The 21,487-nt window shown below is 41.3% G+C and overlaps 1 protein-coding gene across 3 annotated transcripts in view; it reads left to right on the forward strand.

Annotated features, from left to right (window-relative positions):
• LOC114030007 (SPARC-related modular calcium-binding protein 1) overlaps nt 1-20,654 on the forward strand; it is a 195,067-nt gene extending 174,413 nt beyond the window's left edge. For 2 of the 3 annotated variants that reach the window (XM_027844669.1, XM_027844671.1), the window contains exons 8-13: nt 1,825-2,017; nt 2,739-2,821; nt 5,545-5,650; nt 15,423-15,670; nt 19,906-19,959; nt 20,461-20,654. In XM_027844669.1, the coding sequence (XP_027700470.1) occupies nt 1,825-2,017; nt 2,739-2,821; nt 5,545-5,650; nt 15,423-15,670; nt 19,906-19,959; nt 20,461-20,477 (701 nt within the window). In that variant the 3' untranslated portion in view covers nt 20,478-20,654. The remainder of the gene's footprint in view (nt 1-1,824; nt 2,018-2,738; nt 2,822-5,544; nt 5,651-15,422; nt 15,671-19,905; nt 19,960-20,460) is intronic. The other variant, XM_027844670.1, reaches the window with a different exon arrangement.
• Nucleotides 20,655-21,487: the final 833 nt, after the last annotated feature.

Below are 21,487 nucleotides of genomic sequence, written 5' to 3' on the forward strand. Positions count from 1 at the left end.
TTTAAGAAGGTCATGCAAGTTGATAGACCACAGTCTTTAAAGAGTTCTTTGTAATTGCATTTAAATGTCTTGCATGTGTCTTAAGTCTAGATTGACTTTCAAATGTCTTATGCTTCTTGCAGGCTTTTTTCAAATGGAATTTCCCTTTCTATTATTTTCTCCTACATTTTGTTATTGCTATATGGAAATGCTGATGATTTTTGTGGACTTATTTTGTATCTTGCTATTTTGATGAAGTTTCTTTGCTGTCAGTTTCTTTACAGATTCTCTGGCAAGTCATCCTGTCTTCAGCCAATAAGGATAATTATTTTCTGCTCTTTGTGAATGTTAATTCCTTTAGTTTCCTTCTCTTATTGCTACGGCTGGCATTTCTACAAATATGTCAAATAATAGCGAGGGTAGAGGCATCCTTGCTTTATACCTATATATGTATTGGGAAAGTTTCTAGTGTTTCCCCATCACATATAATACTAGTTTTTGGATTTAGATATATACTTTTAGCATTAAAAAAAAAGGATTGACCATAGTCTTTACAGGTAAGGTAGAGAAATAAGTTGTCATGACAAAATTCCTCAGTAGGCTACAACATATGCTTTCCTGAATCACACTCTATGGCTTTAAAAACAATTCAGAATAACAACATTGTGCGATGATGAATTTTGATAGACTTAGCTCTTCTGAGCAATACACATGATCTAAGACGATTCCAAAAGAATCATCTTGGAAAATGTTATCCATATCCAGAGAAAGAACCATGGAGTCTGAACGTAGACTGAAGCATACTATTTTCTCTCTCTCTCTCTTTTTTTTTTTTTTTGCTTTTTCTTTCTCAAGGTTTTCCCTTTTGTTCTGATTCTTCTTTCACAGCATGACTAATGTGGAAATGTTTAATATGATTGTACATGTATAGCCTATATCGGATTGCTTGCTGTCTTGGGGAGGGGAGAGGGAGGGAGAAAAAAAATTGGAACTCAAAATCTTATAAAAGTAAATGTTGAAAACAATCTTTACTTGTAATTGGAAAAAATAAAATACTATTAAGTGGGGAAAAAATACAGATATCACCATGAATGGGAGTGCATTCTGTAGTTCTTGCTTTTGGGGAGGCTGAGGCTGGTGGATAACTTGAGCTTGGGAGTTCTGGGCTGCAGTAGGGTTAAAGTTGATGAGGTGTCCACATTAAGTCTGAGAGTGCTAGGCCTGGAGTCAGACCTGAATCAAATTCAACCTCAGAAACATAACTAGTTGTATAACCCTGGGCAAGTCACTTAAACGCCATTTGCTTCAGTTTCCTCATCTGTAAAACAGCATCTACCTCTCAGGCTTGTTGTGAGGAAAAAATGAGATAATATTTGTAAAGCATTTAGCATAGTGCCTGGCACATAGTAGACACTATATAAATGGTAGCTATTATTATTATTACCACTAATATGGTGGGCCCCCAGAAGAACAGGGCCACCAGGCTGCCTAATGAGGGGCTCATTAGGTTAGAGGAAATCAAGCAGGTTAAACTCCCTAATTATTGTTGGGATCTGGCCCATTAATGGCCATGGTACTTCCAGGGTGAAATAGGGAGATCTAATTAAAAATTTAAAAACAAAATCATTGCTAAATTGGCAGATATTAGAACAACGTGCTTGTAGGTACCGCTGTTGCTAGCAAGAGAAAGAAAAACCAGATCCCACATTGAAGATTTCCATGGTACTTCTTTGATAAATGGAGCCTTTTCATGTGTCTGGGCCAGGTCATCTTTTAGTCTGGAGTATTGGCCCAGTAGGTAGATCCTTGAAGTGATAAGATATCTGTTTCTATTGATTCTTCTAGAGAAAGTCCATTCGTGTGACCAGGAAAGACAGAGTGCGCTAGAAGAGGCTCGCCAGAACCCCCGGGAGGGCATTGTTATCCCAGAGTGTGCCCCTGGAGGGCTCTATAAGCCAGTACAGTGCCACCAGTCCACTGGCTATTGTTGGTGTGTCCTCGTTGACACAGGACGCCCACTTCCTGGCACTTCCACTCGGTAAGACTGGCAAGCTGCTTGTTGTAGGTCTTGAACTAGAAACTGGGATAGAAGAGTGCTAAGGATGAGAGATCTGTTCATATTACCCAAAACCAGCTTTCCCTTTATAATGGGTACCCATGAGTGTTGCTACCTGGGTTTTGTGGGTGCTTTATCGATGGTTAAATTATCTAAACAAGGATAATGACCTTTTAAAAAGTGCTTTTGCCATCCTATTGAAAAAGATCAATTAAAATGATACAATTGGAATAATTTCTGATGAGATTTGTTTATTTGTGGCTTCCTGGAGATTATTGTGATTAGTTTATCATCAGTAAAATGCTGAATCGATTCCTACAAATATTCCCAAGTTTTCAAAATTCTTTATATTCATCCTTTCTTATCCCCCAATCAATGGGCACCCACTTTCCTTTACAGATCTTTTCAACTATAAAATGAACTTCTATAAATATTTTTTGTATGTATAACTCCTTTCCGTCTATCTTTGACTGCCTTGGAGTATGTGCCTAGTAATGAGTTTATTAAGTCAGGGGATAATATACAGTTCAGTGATTTTTTTTAATAATTCCAAACTGTTTTCTAGAATAATCAGACTAGTTCACAGCTCTGCATATGATTATAAAAATAACAAGTGGATACTCTGTTATGAATGCTAAACCACAACAGCAAAGCTGTGGGTTGTTAGTCAATCTTAACTGAAGCACATCTTTATCTTCTCCAGGTACGAGACTCCTGTATGTGAGAGTGATGCCAGGTCGAAGAGTTCAGAGATGGATGATCCATTTAAAGAGAGAGAACTACCAGGTGGGATGGAACCTGTCTCTTAACTGGATCTTTTTTCCTTCCTTTTGCTTTCACTGAAAAACCTCTCCTCTTTTCTATGCCCCAGTTTTCACAAGTATGGATGCTGACTACTTATCTATCCACTAACCTACCTCAGGATGGATGAGAAACTGACTAAGAGTACTTTAGGACCCCAATGGAGAAAGGAGGTCTATTAATGTAAAAGTGGCAGTGACTCATTCAGTTTGAAATAAGTCCTCTTTTAAATAGGTCACATGACTTGCATGAAATATATCAGTCAGAGTTAGTTTGGGAGGAGCCTCTCATTTTATGGGCATACCACCTACTTTGTTGGTAACAGGTTGACTCTCCCTATGTCAAATAAAGTGGGATTGGACTCAGATATGCATATCCAGGCAAGTGCAGCGGCTTCCAGAGGTGGTAGCTGTCCAGAGTTTTCCACCTGACTCTTTTTGCATTCCCGTTTTGCAACAAGGCCAGAAACATGTGGTTTGGAATACTAATAGTACCAGCCCTGCAGGCTCTAAGCTGTATGCAGAGTATATTTTCCTTGATATCAGAGACTCTTGGATCTAGGCAAAGACTGTGGAATTGTATGTCATAAGATGAGCCCCCTTTAGGACTGGCCTTTTGGTACGGTGTTGGAAAGATTTTCATGATAGGCAGCACGGAGTCAATCTGAATGTAGAAAAGGTAACATGAGCTTCCCTGCCCCTTACTCCCCTTTTTCTTTACGTACACACACACACACACACACACACACACACACACACACGTATTTCAATCCCTTATCTACTCCCCCCATGCCAAATAGAGCTGTCCCTTATAAGGGATAATTTATAAGTTATCCCCTAACTACAGTTAGTAAAAGAGACATGTTGCCATATCTGACAGTGAATGCTTCATTCCACACTGCTAGTCCACCAACCCCCTTCTGGGGAGGCATGCTTCACTATACCGAACTCACCATTGGTCACCGCATTGATCAGAATTCTGGTATCTTTCAATGCATATTTTTCTTTGCATTATTGTGATCAATGTATAAATTGTTCTTCTATTTTATCAGTAAAATGCTGAATCAATTCCTACAACAAATAGTCCAAAGTTTTCCACATTCTTCATATTCATCATTTCTTAAGGCAAAATAATATTCTATTACATTTACTTATGACAATTTGCTCCTCCATTGCTCAATCATTGGGTACCTACTTTCTTTACAGCTCTGTGCAACTACAAAATATACTGCTATAAATATTTTGTGTGTGTGTGTGTATAGATATATCTATCTATCTATCTATATATATATATATTTATATATATATATATCTTTACCTTTATCTTTAACCTCCTTGGGGTATGTGCCTAATAGTGATTTCACTGAGTCAGGGGATAATATATATCTTAATGTTATTTTTTATAATTCCAAATTGTTTTCCAGAAAAATCAGACTAGTTCCCAGGTCTACCAATAGTGCATTAATGTCCCTGTCTTCTCATAGTCCTCCTCAACATTTATTATTTTCATTATTTGTTATCTTTGCCAGATTGATGGGAGAAACCTCAGTGTTGTTTTAATTTTCATTTCTCTTATTAGTAATAAGTTGGAACATTCTTTCATATGGTTATCAATAGCTTGCATTTATACTTAGCATCTCCAAGAGAAGGATATAGGAATCACCCTATGCTCCTGGCATTGTGAATTGAAGGGAAAACAAAGCCTGACATTGCTAATTTGGCAGGAACACCAGAGTTTTGGGGTCCCAACTTAGCCTACTCACCCATGGAGGACAAAAGAACATTATAATGGCACAGAAGCATTTGAAGGTAGGAAAAATCCTAGAAGCAAAGTTGTCTGACCAAAGAAGGGTAGGGAGAGATGTGGTAATATGATAGGCATAGTATACCTGGAGATTGTTCCATTGTCTTCTGCTCTGTTTAGACCTCAGCTAAAGGACATGTTTATTTCTGGATACTACATTTCATAAAGAGTACTGACAAACTGGAGTCCATCCAAGGGAGAGATACTAAGCTGGTGAGGGGCCATGAAATCATGTCAGACAAACATCAGTTGCAGGAATTGGAAACGTTTAACCTGAATAAGAGAACACTCATTGTTGTGCCTGACTCTTTGTGATCCCATTTGGGGTTTTCTTGGCAAAGAAACTGGAGTGGTTTGCCATTTCATTCTCCAACTCACTCTACAGATGAGGAAACTGAGGGTTAAGTGACCTTTCCAGGGTCATCCAGCTAGTAAGTGTCTGAGGCCAGATTTGAACTCAGGAAAATGAGTCTTCCTGACTGTAGGACAAGCACTCTTATCCACTGCACCACTTAGCTGCCCAAGAGAACCCTTAAGGGGAACATGATCACTCTCTTCAAATATCTGAAGGGAAGTCATTCATTTTGCTCCTGGTAGGCAAGAACCAAGACTAACAGGTATGAGCAGATTTGTTTCAACTTATGGAAGACCTCCCAAATGTCGGCTTTCCAGAAATGAAATGTACTGCCTCTACAGAAAGGTTCCCAGTCGTTAGAGATATTTGCCACATCCCATCCGCTTGTTAGGAATATTGTAGTAGGGTCTTCTTCATAGGATCACAGGCTGGACCAGATGATTTCTAATGCTCCTCTAATGCAAAGATGCTTCCATTCTAGTTGTGAGAGGGAGTTTCCTTGTCTAGCTGATACCTATCATCTGTTTTCCCTTCTCATTCCCTCTTGCAGGCTGTCCAGAAGGGAAGAAAATGGAATTTATCACCAGCTTGCTAGATGCCCTCACCACAGACATGGTTCAGGCCATTAATTCGGCAGCACCCACTGGAGGAGGGAGGTGAGTATGGCTTTTTCAACCACAGAAAACTTGAGGAGAGTATAAGAGAGGCTTGGGGAGCAAAAGGCTTAGGGATAGAGTAAATCTTTTTTTCCCCTTCATTATATGACTACCTCCAGTTGAAAACTTTCCTTTTTCTCTCTCTTCCTGGCTTATCAGAATGTGTTGTTCTATAGCTTTTTAGTCTTCTTTTTGTAGGTCAAATACCTCCTTGCTCTTTGGTAAAACAGTATAGAATGAGAATAGTTGGATTAGGGCATGGGGAGCACTAAATGGAAATGAAGGGTGCATGGTGGAAAGAATGTAATTGGTGAGAGCAGATAGATATTATCTAGAACTATGGGAGAACAGGGTATGGGGTAGAATTTTAAGTATATGTCCAGCATATTGGTATGACTTTTTACATTGGAAACAGCAAGGGACCAGTCAGTGAATCAGGATTCTGGACCTCAGGATCTGATACTTTCATAGCCAAACCCAAAGTTTGCTACCTCTTTGACATGGTATCTGAAACTGTCTTTGCACAGGAATGTGGAGCTCGTGCTCCACAAGCCAGGATCTATATGCCTTTTATGTGCATCAGTTCAAGCATCAGCTTCTGCCCTCCACATATAGTTGGACTTCAGGATTGCCAGTTCATAGCATGCTAGTTTATGAGATGTGCCCCACATGGCCAAGTACTAGATATCTTCTCTGCCTTCACACTGAGCATGAGAAAATCCCTTCCTGTAGGTCCCACTGCTGTGAAAGCTATTTTTTTTTTTGGTGAGGCAATCAGGGTTAAGTGACTTGCCCAGGGTCACACAGCTAGTGAATATCACGTGTCTGAGATCAGATTTGAACTCAGGTCCTCCTGACTCCAGGGCTGGTGTAGCTGACCCCAATTTTTTTTCTTTTCTTAATGAGAAATGAGTTTATCATTGAGTCATCTATATTATTTAACTTTGGGGAGTGGGTCAGAATCCCAGACCAAAAGATAGCAGCTGAGCCCTACAGTGCTGTACCAAAACTTCAAGTCCCTGGAGCAAAGATCTCATTTGATTTTGAATTCTTAGTCAGGGGCTATTAAAAAAAGAGCAGTTTTCAGACCTTTAAAAGCAATTCCCAAACTCTGTAGCTTATATAGAGAGGTTTTCATTTTGGCCTTGTTTTATTGTGTAACATGGCTCAGAAACACATTCCCCTTAGCATAAAAGGATATGATATTGGGGCTTGGGGCCTGACTACTAATGACTAAAACCCCAGGGTTCTTTGCCTTCTTGGGATTCCCTTGGAACTGCTCCCATTTTGAGTTTCAAGTATATCAGGTTGTCCTGGCTCTGTGGAGGTGGTGGATAAGAAAGCAACGGGCACTAGGCAGATTCAGTCAAAGGGCCACACTTGAGGACCTAGAGGGCCACATGTGGTCTCGAGGCCACAGGTTTCCCAACCTTGCACTCAGCAATCAGAGTCTCTGGTGGCTACCTCAGAAGTACCAGGATGGAAAATGAGAGACCAAGCAGAGAGTATGTAATGGCCTTGAAAACACTTCTCTACCCAGCAGCTTAGGGAGAATGTTGAAGTCCATCCATTTTGATTTCTTAGTAAATCCATGATAATTCCTATTTTCTCTTTCTGAATGCTAACGAGTCATTCACTTAGTCTGCTGGAGAATTGTTCTGAGGATTAACATTCATCTCATTGGTCTGTGGTTTGCAGAATCTACCTTTCTACACTGCTTTTTTTGAAAATTGGGACCTTGTCTGTCTCCAGTACGTCTATTATTCTCCACAATTCCTCGATGGTTATGAATAGCAATTAGAGACCTCATCTGTATGTTTTCAGTGTTCTGGGATAAACCCATATATAGGCTTAAAGACAAACTCATTTAGATTTGCTAGGTGCTTCTATTATTGCCTCATGTTCTTCTTAACTTTAATATTTGTTTTACCCTGTGCAAAGCATTTTTTTTGATAGGGAAGACAAAAGCTTTAGGATCCCAAGCATAGAGTTTAAATTGGTCCGCCTTCCTTCTGTCTTCAGCTAATCTTGTGCTATCTGCCCCAAGCTCTGTAATTCAATGGTTTCAGAGTTTTGGTCTGGTACCTAGAATTGAAAAAGAGGGCATGGCATGAGGTTGAGTTTGACTAAACTAAATACATACACACATATATATATACATATGTGTCTACAGAATACATATATATATGAGAGAGTGAGACAGCACTTTGAGAAAAGCACTGTGCTGAGTGGTGTGGGAGTCAAGATAAGTAGGACGTGGTTCCTGCCCTCGATTAATTTAAGACCTAATAGAAAGGTTTATGTAAGTATAATGTATAAGAGCATTACAAAGGATTTGGAGGCAGATTCTGATACCCTCAAACCAAGGATTTGGTTGAGGGTATCAGAAAAGGTTTCACGGAGTAGGATGCGGTGGTGCATACCTGCACCAGGTAATCCCTGCTGCTCGAGATGGTGAGGCTGGCAAATCATTGGGCCTGGGAACTCTCAGTAGAGCTAAAGCTGATTTGGTGTCCACACTGTCTGGCAAGGCCCCCAGAGCGGGGGCCAAAAGGCTCACTAAAGAGGATCAAACTAGTCCAGGTAAGAAACAGGGCATATCAAAACTTCCATGCCTAGTACTGGGATATTGCTCTGGATTTTGGCTATAATGTTTCTAAGAGTTTTCATTTGGAAGTTTTCAAGAAGTGACTCATGGATTTTTTTTTTAACTTTGCCCTCTGCTTCTATGAGATCTGGGCAGTTTTTTTGTTTGTTTGTTTTTGAGGCAATTGGGGTTAAGTGACTTGCCCAGGGTCACACAGCTAGTAAGTGTCAAGTGTCTGGTCTGAGACTGTGATCGTATATAATGGTGGGTTGAGGGAAGGCATCAGTAAGAAAGGGAATGTGGCTGACATGGTGTTTCTCAAGCATCTGGTGCCACTGACCTCACAGTCAGCTGAGTTGGGTAAGTCTCTGGAGATTTAGAAGGCTAGTTTAGCTTGGCTAAAACATCCAGGCTGACCCTTTACACCTTCCTGAAAAGTGCCTGGGGCAGCAGAAATGGGCCTGAGATGTTGGCCAAAGCAGGTTGTTTTGAAGTAAGAGTTCCTGGCATTCGTGTTACTTACTCCAACTAGAGTTTGCAAAGGCTATGGCAGCAATTAAAGATGGAAACATAAGAAGAGAGGGGTGACATTTTGCCTCTTCCAGAATTCAGAGAAAGCCTCTATCTAGAAAGGGGCTTCACTAGTTTTTGCTTAGACTCCCCATCCTAAGTAGACAAGAACTCCCTGAAAGTTGATCAACCACAGACACAAAGAAAATTATCATTTGACTATAACACAACTAATTAAAACCTGAAATTTGATATTGTGAGTAGACCCTATCCACATGGGTTTAGTCTTTTGGAATATCAGAAAGACCTCATGGTTTCTCCTATTAATTAGCTAGGTGGCACAGTAGATAGAGTGATGAGCTAGGAGTCAGGAAAACCTGAGTTCAATGCAGCCAGACACTAGCTGTGTGACCCTGAGCAAGTCAATTAACCTCCATCTGCCTCGGTTTCCTTAACTGTAAAATGGGAATAATACTAACACCTGTCTCATCAGATTATTGTGAGGATCAGATGAGATATTCGTAACAGTGCCTGGCACACAGTAGATGCTTAACAAATGTTTTCCTCCTCACTTCCCCTTTGGCATAAATGCTATAGAGGACAATATAGTGACCTCCAGGATACTTCCATAGCTTTCAGACAGAAATACCTGACTTTTTAATAAAGAAAATCAATTTTGTAACTTCCCCAAAGTCTTTTGGTTGCCGATTAGTATCAGACATCAGAGGAGTACAAGGTGATGGCTTCTTTTGAGGAGGAGTGGCTGCCAATCATATTTGCCTAATGGCAAGGAATTGCTGAGAAAAGAGGGATTGAACAAGATCAAGATTTAAAATCAATGAATCACAACTCTTCACAAATTGGAAAGCATTGATCTAAGAGCTGGTGGTAAGATAAAAAGGATTCTAGTCTATGACAGCATGGCAGATTTCCTAGAAGGTACTGGCGATGTTTTCCTCTCATTTTATATCCATGTTTTCCTTGGCCTTCCCTCTACCGTGTTCTTTTGGGGAGTGGCCAGCATCCAGCCTATTACTGAAGATCATAGACAAAACTATGAGAGACCACCAACTGAGGCCCCAGTTGAGTGATTTGTCCAAGGTCACACAGGTAGTAGGTATCATAGGTGAGATTTTAACGCAAGTCCTCTGGCTCTAAAATCTTTTCCTCCCACTAACCAACTCTTCCTGGAGTGTTAGATCTATATGTGTGTTCCATTTCAAGTGCACGCATCTCACTCCCATGATATGGCTTGGGAGAACTTAACCATACCCTGATAGGTTTCAATCTTGATCAGATTTTGCATCAACTGTGGTGAGTAAGTACTTCTTCTTGGATTTTAGGATGCTCCCCAGCCAACGGCATGGTTCAGGCTGGTTCTCATCTAACAATATCACTCTTTTCCCCTAGGGTCCTACTCACTATTCCTATAGTTCTTCTAACAAAAGTGCCCCTCCCTGGCTCCCCCCCCCCTTTTGATTGTCTTCCCTGAGTGGAACATAAGGTCCTTGAGGGAAGGGACTGTCTTTGTTTTTGTAGTTGTATGCCTAGCTGTATACACTTAATAAATGCCTTTTCATTTGTTTACTCAAATTACTTCTATGACTCTTCTTTGGGCTTTACTTAGAAGTATGACAGGGCAGCTAAGTGGCACAGTGGATAGAGGCTTGGCCTGGAGTCAGGAAAACTCATCTTCATGTGTTCAAGTCCAGCCTCAGACACTTACTAGCTGTGTGACCCTGGGCAAGTCACTTAGCCCTGTTTTGCCTCATCTGTAAAATGAGCTGGAGAAGGAAATGGCAAACCTCTCCAGTATCTTTACCAAGAAAACCCCAAATGGGGTTACAAAGAGTTGGACAGGGCTGAAGAATGACTCAACAACAACAGAGGTATGACAATTATTCTCCCCAGACTCTGCCTTCCCCCAACTTCCTTGGGAACTATTTTTATCCTTAAATATTGCTCTGGGTTTCCTTCCCCTCCCCTACCCCAGGAGGTTTCTTTCCTTCTGACAGTACTGCAGCGCTAATAGTCTTGATTGCCAGAACTAGTAAGTCCTTAGATAGGACACCTGCTTTTAATCTCTTCTCTCAACAATAACTGGAGCCTTATCACTTGTGAGTAATTTTCCTTATCCTAGGATTACGTCGGCTCTTGGGGGCAGAAGGACAGTAAAAAGGCACCATTGTACCTGGTTTGGTTGATTATGGTGGTGAGGAAGCTTGAGTTCCACATTCTGTATGAGCCTAAGATGAGTCTTAATCTCTTTTGGGACCAGTCAAACAGGACACCGTGCCTTCATACCATCTGTTAAGGGGACATTATAAGGATCTAATAAGGCATTAATTTATAAGCAGTGGAAAAACATCCAAGTGTGTATTGCTCATACTAACCAGGGCTTGGGTAAGTGACTTGCCTAGAAGTTGGAGCAGGGGCCGGCACTGAATTCTTGCAAATAGAAGTCATAGTGGTTTCATGATTTGGAGTATAGGCTCCTAGTGAGTCGATGTGGGGGCAGGGGCCTTCATCAACAAATTGCAGAAAAGGGAGGTGGGAGAGGGAAGAGTAGTGATGAAATCAAGTAAAATAATCTGAGTGAAGCTAAATTATGACTGAGAAGAAAGACTCAATTTGAGGATGGTAGGTTGTTAAGGTTTGAGAAAAGTTAACTCTTAAGAATATGGGAGAGGTATAGAAGAGTTGCCGATTGATGTGAAGTAGGGGGGAAGTGAGATGACTTATTCTTGTGGAATACCCCGAAGAGAAGGTAGGGAAAGCCTCTGTCGACTGAGCAGCTGAAACCTGGACAGTACGGAGCCCTGGGAGCACATGCTGGAGGAAGCAATCGTTCCTTGGCAGGACCAGTGGGTCTGATGACCCACTCTTTTCCATCTTCCCCTGACTGAGGCTTTATTATTCCATCCTCTAGGTGAGACATTACGTTATGCTAATCCTAAAGGTTAAAGGAAAAGCTTCATTTTGCCTGGAGATCCCATGACCTCCCCCAAGCAAGGGAGGGACAGACAGTAAACCTCACTGCTTCAGGGTTAGCAGCCTTTGTCTCCCTCCTTCTTAGAAATGCTTCTGATGGGTAAGAAGGTGTCAGATTCTTTTGTTGCATCTAGCCACTCTTTCTGTCTTCCCTCCTCACTGTCCTCTCCTCATTGGGTGTATAGGGAGATTCTAGCCCAGTTGGCTGTGTCATTTTTGGAGCTTGTAACTTAGACTACAGTCTTTCTCTTTCCCCCCCACAAGAAGCTATGCTATAATCACAATAGAAATATTTTCAAGGGCCCACCTGGTACAGTCAGATGCCAGGGACCAGCCATGCCATTTATTCCTGTAACAAATGCAATAGAATACTTAAAAATTGATCACTGTGTACGTTAAAGACAAAAGTCTGCCTTCACCTAATCTTCCAACTTTTTATCTCTCCTAGAAAACTTCCATGTTTTAGGACTATATAAAGTCTGTACAGATAATACACCCAAGTGTCACTCTGGAATAGTTTTAGGATCCCCAGGGACAACATTAATGAGGTCTTACTGGTATTTATATATTAATCCCTTTTGGATTCTATTCAGACTAGACTCTGAATTATACAGTTATAAGCTAGATTATAGAGCAAAGATACCTCAACCTTTCTGTGAGATGCTATTTTTTATTCCTCTAATTTGTTAAAAGCTTCAGTAGGAACAAGACCTAGATAGCCATAGAAAAGTTTCTGAGTAGGAGAGGGGCCACTACCACCAACATAGTTCCCACTCAACCCCCTTTGTTGGGCATCTGAGCAAACCAAAGAGAAGGGAGGGATCCTTTTTCTAGTCACTCTTCCTGGCTTGGAGATCCATCAGATCAAATTTACCCATCCACCAGCTGATCCTTATCTGTGGGTTAATGACCCTAGAAGAAGGCTTGTAGTTGAATGCCCTCGGTATCTGTTGTGCTTCTCAAATATGTAGATAACCCAAAGCAGAGAAGGGACAGCTAACACATCTGACAACAAAGTTGGGATCCCAAAAGACACCTGTTAAATTTATAGATTGAATCTAATAAAATGAGAGTGAACAGTGTTGTCTTACACTTGGATTAAAAACAGAAATACAGCGTGGAAAAGTAATGACCAAACAACAGATTAGGTGAAAAAAAAAAAGCCTGGGGATCTTCATGAATTATAAGTTGAGTAAAGAAAAAGTTAATTCACTAATAAGAGCCTAATGCCCAAAATTAAAAAAAAAAACTATAAGCCCATATAGTTCCACCATATAATAGAACTGCCCTGGTCTGGATGGTAGTTCAGTTTGGGGTACCACATCAAAAGAAAGATTTTGACAAGCCAGAACACATCTGTGGGAGGAAGAGAAGAAAGATGGTTAGAAAGCTAGAAACCAAACTATAGGTTATGAAGTGAAAGAACTGGGGTTGTTTAGCCCAGAGAAGGGAAGATGTTATTGTCTTCATGCATTTGAAGTCCTGTTATTGAAAAGTGGATTAAGCTCTTTTTAATTTAGCTCTAGAAGGCAGAACTAGAAGCATTAATTAGAAGTTGCACAGAAGCAGATTTAGGTTTGATATAGGGGAAAAATTTCTTAATAGAGCCAACCAAAAGTGGAATTGGGAAGGGGGGGAAGGGTAATAATATCTCCATTACCGAAGATCTAGTAAAAACTGGATGACCACTTGTCAAGGTGGTCCTTTTCAATTTTATGATTCTGATTCAACAGTGAAACTCCAGTAGAGTACCAGATCTCTTAAGGCCTTCTCTCCTTTTTAGTCAAATGTTTACCCATGATAACCTTCTGCCCTAGTGCTTTGGAAACTGTTAGCCAAGCTTTGTAGGCTTCTTCTCCTCACACTTCTTTTCAGGCGACACTAGCCCATAAATATCAAAGAAAGTGATGATTGTAGTTGTTGAGTCATTTCAGTCATGTCTGACGCTTTGTGAGAAATCTCTAGTACCTCGGCAAAGATACTGGAGTGTTTTGGCATTTCCTTCTCCAAGTCCTTTTACAGATGAGGAAACTGAGGCAAACAGGGTTACATGACTTGCCTTGGGTCACACAACTAATAAGTATCTGAGGTTGGATTTGAACTCTTGAAGATGAGTCTTCCTGATTCCAAGCTCACTCTTGATTAGATTTGATTAGAGTCATTTAATGAGTTGGTGACCAAAGCTGAGATCAGAAACTACTGGGCTTTGTCAGACTCCATCAGCAAACCATACTCATACCCTTCCCTAACTGATCCAATGGAAGCCCTGTGCTCAGCATTATCAGCACAGTCTATCCATCTAAGTCCATCTATTCAACTGGATGCATGCAAGGGTGGAGATATCTTTGGTTCCTTGTTTTGCGGTTATTTAATAAGTTGTATGAGGTGGCTCTAAAGCCAAGAGTAATTCCCATAAACTGCATGTATGAAGGAGCCTCATGACTTTATATTCACACCTTGGTCATGGGGATGTATGTAGTTCTATGACACCCAAGGATCTAACTCCTTTATAAAGCCTTCTTTCACTCTTCTAGCCCATGACCATCTCTCCCCTCTCTGAACTTTTGTTGTTGTTTTTTTTTTAACTACTTTTCAACACTTTTTACCGCACTATAAACACACTTATATGGCACCTTCATTTGTACAAATGCTTTCCCTGTAACAGCCTTGAGGGATGGGCAGTGCAAGTATAGTTGCTGCCATTTCACTGGGAAGACACTAAGCAGCCGAGAGGAGATCTGACTCAAGTTGTCCAACTTCTCCCCTGCGCTTTTCCACCACTCCTCATTACCTTCCCCCCCCCCCCCCCCCCAGCAATACAAGACAATGAAAACAGTTAGCATTTACCTTTGTCATATGTGTTAGAAACATGTCTCCTCAGATAGATTGCAAGGTCTTTCAGGGGAAGGGCCATGTCTTATATATTTGTATCCTCCACAATACCCAATGTACAAGCTGGCACATAGTAGCCACTCAGATATTTAGGAGTGATCACAAAGTTGTGGAAGAGTTTGTGTGTTTGTGTATGTGTATACACATATACACACATACTATATATGTGTGTATACATATATACACATGTGTACACATATAAACATACACACACATACACACCTAGTAATAAGCATTGAACTAGAACAGGGGCTCTTAACCTAGAGTCCATGAACTCAATTTTTAAAAATATAGTTTGATAACCGTATTCCAACATGTTTAGTTTCCTTTGCAATCCTTTGAGTTTTATTTTTGGCATTTAAAAATACTATTCTGAAGGGTCCACAGGCATCACCAGACTGCCAAAAGAGCCCATGACACAAAAAAGGCTAAAATCCCTGTTCTAAAAGGAGGTGTAATCTTTGCTCTGTCTTTGACCTTCCCACTTTTCCTGTGGAGCCTCATCGAGGAATCTCCTGACCTGTCTAGCTCAGGGTCAGACAGGTTGTTTTGTTAAAGGTTCTCAGTTTGCAGGTTCTTGAGGGAACAAATCCTCTACTTTTTAGATTCAAACAGAGGGAGGGTGGATTAGAAGTCCTCAATGGTCTGATTTGGGACAGGAGCAATGCCATACTCAATCGAGCTCCTTGTGAGCCGTTGGTTCTCCAGAAATGGCCCATGTGGTTCTGACCTCTGCCCTTGGGAGACTTTCTAAGGGATCTGAGCGGCGGGATGGGTATCCTTTGGGCCTAGGTTCTCCGAGCCAGATCCAAGCCACACTCTGGAGGAGCGGGTGGTACACTGGTACTTTAGCCAGCTGGATAGCAATGGCAGCAATGACATCAGCAAGAGGGAGATGAAGCCCTTCAAAAGATACGTGAAGAAGAAGGCCAAACCCAAGAAATGTGCCCGGCGTTTTACAGACTACTGTGACCTGAACAAGGACAAATCCATCTCATTGCAAGAGCTGAAAGGCTGCCTGGGAGTGAGAAAGGAAGGAGGTAAGTGGCTATTCTCCTCCTGTCTGCCTTACAAGTGGGGTCACTGGGCATGGCGGCCTGACAGCCTGAGCCTCTTCAGGTTGCTGGTTCAAGTCTCGAGTGCTCTCGGCTTGCTTTACCTTGATTTTCTTTTATAATCCAGAATAGCTTCATTTAAAGAGGGACAAATAACAATGGGGCATCCTCATGGCCTGAGGATGTCTTCACTCTCTAGATGACTATCCAACTTTGGTGACCAGACTAAAGGATGATATGGGCTCAGCTAGCTACCAGGCATGAGCAGTTCATTGCACGCTCTTGTAGAAAGCAGACAAATGGCAGGGGTTCAGCAATTTGTACAGTACAGAGTCCTGGCTTCCATAGGGTATCATGTCACTAACCAGAAAAATATCCTTGTCAGCAGGAAAGATGTGTTCGTGTGCTCTCCCTTCTCTTTTCTGAACCTCAGTATCCTCATCTGTAAAATGAGAGTATTGGACTAGATTTCTAAGGTTCTTCTTATGTCTGTTGTTGAGTCATTTCAGTCATACCCGACTCTACATGACTCCATTTAGGATTTTCTTGGCAAAGATACTGGAGTGGTTTGCCATTTCCTTCTCCAGTTCATTTTTCAGATGAGGAAACTGAGGCAAACAAGGTTAAGTAACTTGCCCAGGGTCACACAGCTAGTAAGTGTCTGAGGCTGGATTTTAACTAAGGAAAAAGAGTCTGACTCCAGGCCCAGCAGGCTATCCACTTTACCATCTAGCTGCCCCCCTTCTTCTACTATGCTTTGAATCTGAGAACCTTATTGTTGCTGTGAAATTCAGAGCCCCTTCTGCTAATAATAAATAATAATAGTAATAAGCAAGCACTGCTGTTGAATCTATAAAACATAATTACTATAGTGACCTGATGGGTGATTGAAAAAAAAAACACCAAGACTGAAAGTTTATTAAGTAAAAGGTATAAGCCCAGACCCTTGGTGCTAGAGACAGGGGGGAGGACTGGGGGGCTGTTCTATGGGGGAAGAAAGATAGTGCAAAAGGCTGGGTGAAGTAAGGGGAGCAGCACAATGAACTATTGCCTCTGACTGCTTAAAAAAAAACAGCAAAGTTTGGGAAACACAGAGACATTGTGACGGCCATCCCAAGTGGAGGTTATATCGCCCTCTGGTGGACTTCTTGGGGCTTGTACACCAGACATAAGTGGAGTCTGAATTGGAGCTATGATCCTGCTCTTGGGATCTCTGAAAGAGCAAATAAGGCACGGGGAGAGAGGAAATTAGAGGTTTTGGTGGTTTAATATCTACAAACTGATGCTTTAAAAGTAAACCTCTCCTTTAATTTTCTTAGAATTTGGGTCCCTGGCCCTTCATGATACAGTAGAATGGCTTCCTAGGAGACATACAAGACTTTGTTCTTGTGTTTATCAGAGGACGCCATATTTGGTTTCAGTTTTCATATGACTGTCATATCTAGGTTATCTTTCCTCTAGGTGTCTAAGACAGACAGACAGATGTCAAGAGAGATAGAGGCAGATACATACGTATGTATGTATATGTATATATACATATAGATAGATCATCTTTACCACTCCCCTTGTCCTTAACCTTCTTACTCCCTTCTTTCTTCTGGTGACTTTCTTTTCCTCTCCGTTCTTTCCCTTTCCTTCTTGTCCTTCTCTCAGTCCTGTCTTCTTGGAGGTATCTTGAGATTCAGAAACAGTATACAGCTTTGAAGTCACAGAACTTTGCAGTCCAGTTGCAGTCCAGCTGTCCCTATTTCCTGCTCTGGTCAAGTCACTGTATCGGAACCTCAGTTTCCCCATCTGTAAAATGAGGAACTAGGCTAGCTCACTTCTGTCGTCTCTTCCAGCTGGAAGTTTTCAATTCTTTCCCCCTCACCCACATCCACATGCCTTTTCATTTTCTGCTTTGGTGGTGGTGGTGGTGGTGGTGGTGGTTTGTTTTTTGGTCCTAAAAGATGGTGTCAGTTCTGTTCTTGACTCCTGCTTTACTTAATCTTCTTATTGTCCACACTTTGGACTCCAGGAGCTGGTAGATACTTTCAGAGGTTTATCCCTTGATCTTTAGGAAAAACAAAAAAGCCACTTCAGACAAATGATTGTCACTTTTACCCCATTTTAATGCCAGTGTTTTTGCTCAGGTGTTTCTACATATATGTTAAGAAGTGAAGAAGAGATAAGGTATGCCATCCTCTAGCTATCCACCTCTATCTCTCCCATTCTCAGCCAAACTCTGGGAAAAAGTAGCCTATCCTAGGTTTCCTCTCCTCTCACTCTCTTAAAAAAAACCTTCTGCAATCTGACTTCTAACTTCAAAACAACTGAAATTGCTATTTCCAAAGTTAGTAGTGACCTCTTAATTGCCAAAAAACCTAAATGGCCTTTTCTCAATCTTCATTCTTCAGGACCTTTCTGTAGCATTTTATATTGTTGAGTACCCTATCCTCCTGTTTAATGGCTATTTCTCAGTCTCCTTTCCTGAGTCAATGTGTATATCATGCTTCCTAACTTCAGGTCCTCATGCCCTTTTACCTGGACTATTACTATTGCTTCCTAGTTGGTGTCCCAGCTCCAAATCTTTTCCCACTCCAAACCATTCTCCATCCAGCCTTCAGAGGGTGGGTCTGACCTTGTTTTCTCCCCTATTCAATAAGTTTCAGTAGCTGCCTATTACCTGCAGGATGAAGTAGAAGCTCCTCTATTTGGCATTTAAAACTCTTCACAACCTGGCTTTATTTATCTTACCTTTTGGGATTTCTTGCATGTTACTCTCTTCCATGCACTCTACAGTATAGACCTACTGACCCTCTTGCTTTACCTCACCTAAAATACTCCATCCCTGACCTCTAGAACCTTTCATTAGTTGACCTCATGCCTGGATTACACTTCTTTCTCATCTCTGTCTCTCAGAGTTTCCTTCAGCATTCTGTTCACGTGCCACCTGCTACATGAATCCTTGCCTGGTCTCCCCAGCAGTTAGTGGCTTCTCTCTCAAAGCTACCTTATATTTATCTTGTTTATAATTTGAATATAGTTATATGTAGATCCTGACTTCACCCTATTCTGGGCCAGGCCTAACTCAGGTCAATCCAATGATCAAATCCCAAATATGGCCTCCATCTCCTTAAAAGGAAACAAGCCCAGCCTACCCAAAATAAGTATCATTCCTACCTCTTCTGTACTAAAATGTAAAGCTTCTTGTGGGCAGTGTCCATTACACTTTTGACTTTGTATATTTATAAAGCACCTTAACACAGTACCTGGCAAATAGCAGACACTTAATAAATGGCAAATAGCAGGCACTTAATAAAGGCTTATTCCCTTTCTCTTCTCTCCCAAAGTCCCTTCCATTTCTAACTCTGTGAATCAATCCCTCTGGGCCTCAGCTTTTTCATCCATAAAATAGGAATTATTTTAGGCCTACTTAATTATGTCTTTGTTACAGGCTTCTTGAGAGTACACACAGTACTTTGAAAACTTTTTAAGTGTTATATAAATCCCAGTTGTTGCTAGAGCCTCCTGTTAAATAGCTAAGACAGATAATATTTTTCAGATTATATAAATGAAACAGAGGTGAGGTCACAGGTTTTAAAGGTGAAAAGGACTTCTAAGATCATTTAATCCAACCCCATGATATAGATGAGGAAACTGAGGCCCAGAGAAATGACTTATCCAACATCACATTTGTCCCAAGGCCATCCAGTTGACTGATGGGAGCACTGGAGCCAGCCAGGTCTCTTGCCCCCAAGCTCAGTGATCTTTGCTCTAAGCAGACTGGGTGGGTGGCGGGGTGGGAGAGGGCATGCAGAAGGTGCTGATTAGGGTTGTGAGTCTAATTAATCCAAGTTAGACTCAGCCCCTGGACCATTCTGCAAATCAAAAGCCCTCTGCATTTCAAATGAGAATCCTCACAACAATCCTGAGAGGTAGGTGCTAATATTCCCATTTTTCAGATGAAATAGACTCCAAAAGACTCACACTGAATCACACAGTTCCTAAATGTTCCAACAGATTCCAACCCAGCTTTTCCTGACTCCAAGTCCAAGATAATTCTCAACCATGCACCCAAGGGCTGTGAACACTCATGGAAAATAAACAAGGCCACTCAATTTCCACCTGTTTCCCACACCCACATTTGGGCATTAGGGAACGAAAGACCAGATAGAGTAATGGCTGCTCCCTCCCTCTCCTCTGGTGACAAATCACCTTCCTGTTCTTGTTACTTGCAGGTAGCAGCACAGGCAGCTTTCCTCAAGGAAAAAGACAAGGCATTAACCCATTCAGTAAGTCACTTCCTTCCTTCCTTCCCTCCTTTTTTCTATTGTCCCTCATTTTCCCTTAGCTATTTCAAAATCCTCTCAGGAAACTTATTCTAGCCCTCTCTTATTTCTCAATGAGAGGGTGCAAAGGAAATTGTAGGCCAATGCTATTATCTCCTCCCTCCCCACCCTACCTGAACCAAGAGAGTATAAGCAGTTCAACAGGACTCATGCATAACCACCCTGTGCCTATCAGATGGCAAACATTTTCCCAGGGGAAGGAATGAGCAGAGAAGAACACTGAAGTTCCTCATTCTAATCTACAAAATGATTCCTCCAGAGACAATGGTGGGCTAGTAAATTGTGTTTATTTGCAAGCCTAGGTTAAAGGTGATTCTTAACCCAGCCCTCTACTCTCCCTCCTCCATAAACCCAGCCCCCCAACAACTACCTTATTTGAAGCTCCATTTGCCTTTTGTTTGTATTTTCTTCCTTCTTTCTGTACTTACCTATCCATATTTCCAGTAGGACAGCTGGTCTAAGAGCAGAAGGGCAGGTGGGGAGTTCGCGCAGAGAGAATGGATCATCAGAGACCTTTGACCCTGACCAGTCACATCCCGCCTAACAGGAGAGGTGCCCAAAATGTTTGCACTTTTAAATCATTCTCTCATTTGTGTGTGTGTGTGTGTTGTTTTGTTTTGGGTCCTGTTTTTTTTTTAAACACTGTTATTGAATACCACAGTGGGAGAAGAGAAGAGGAAAAAAAAGCAAAACTTTTCTCTTTTTTTTTTTTTTTGGAATCAGCTACTGACAACTTTTAGAGTTTTGTTTTGTTTTGTTGGAGTTTGTTCAGCCTTGAGAAGAAAGAGATTTATATACTGTATATAAATATATATGTGAATTGTACAGTTCTTTTGTACAAGCTTCAGAGTTGATGTTTTCTTTCCTTCACCCTACTAAAGCCTCTGGGAAAACCAATAATTCATAATCTATCCTCATTCTGCTTGGAAACTGACCCTCCCTCTTTATTTTCTTCCTTACCTTTTCTATTGTGGTAGACCTGATGGGATTGCTGATTATCTTACTAGAGGAGGAAGGTGTCCCTATTGTCCAATGGAAACAGTGCCTAACCTGGTAGCTCTTAAAGCAAGCTCTTTGGGCTATTAGTGTTTCCTCCTTAGAAGGTTGTTTGGGTTTCAACTTGGAACAGAGGGTAGTGAAAGGACCCTAAAATCTTTATCAGGTTATGGAAAGTAGAAGTGTCTAGCAAGCACCTGAGTGAAAACATTCCCTCCTTTCTCTAGGAAATAAATTTGTTGCAATCTAGTTTGTTAGCATCCTAGAATCCTCTGGGAAGAAGACTTAGGACTTACTAATTGGGGGTGGGGAGTATCTATATTTCTGTAAGATCAATTTTTTAGCTAATTGGGACTGAGGAAGAACTGAATTCAGCTGATTGGAGGAGTGGAGTTAAAAAGAGGGGGGAGAGAGAGAAAGAACATGCTAGCTTTCTCCAGGACTGGTACATCTTGTGGTTCAGGGAACTGGAAAT

The sequence above is a fragment of the Vombatus ursinus genome, unplaced genomic scaffold (assembly GCF_900497805.2).
Source record: "Vombatus ursinus unplaced genomic scaffold, bare-nosed wombat genome assembly UNPS02014945.1, whole genome shotgun sequence".
Taxonomy (NCBI): Eukaryota; Metazoa; Chordata; class Mammalia; order Diprotodontia; family Vombatidae; genus Vombatus; species Vombatus ursinus.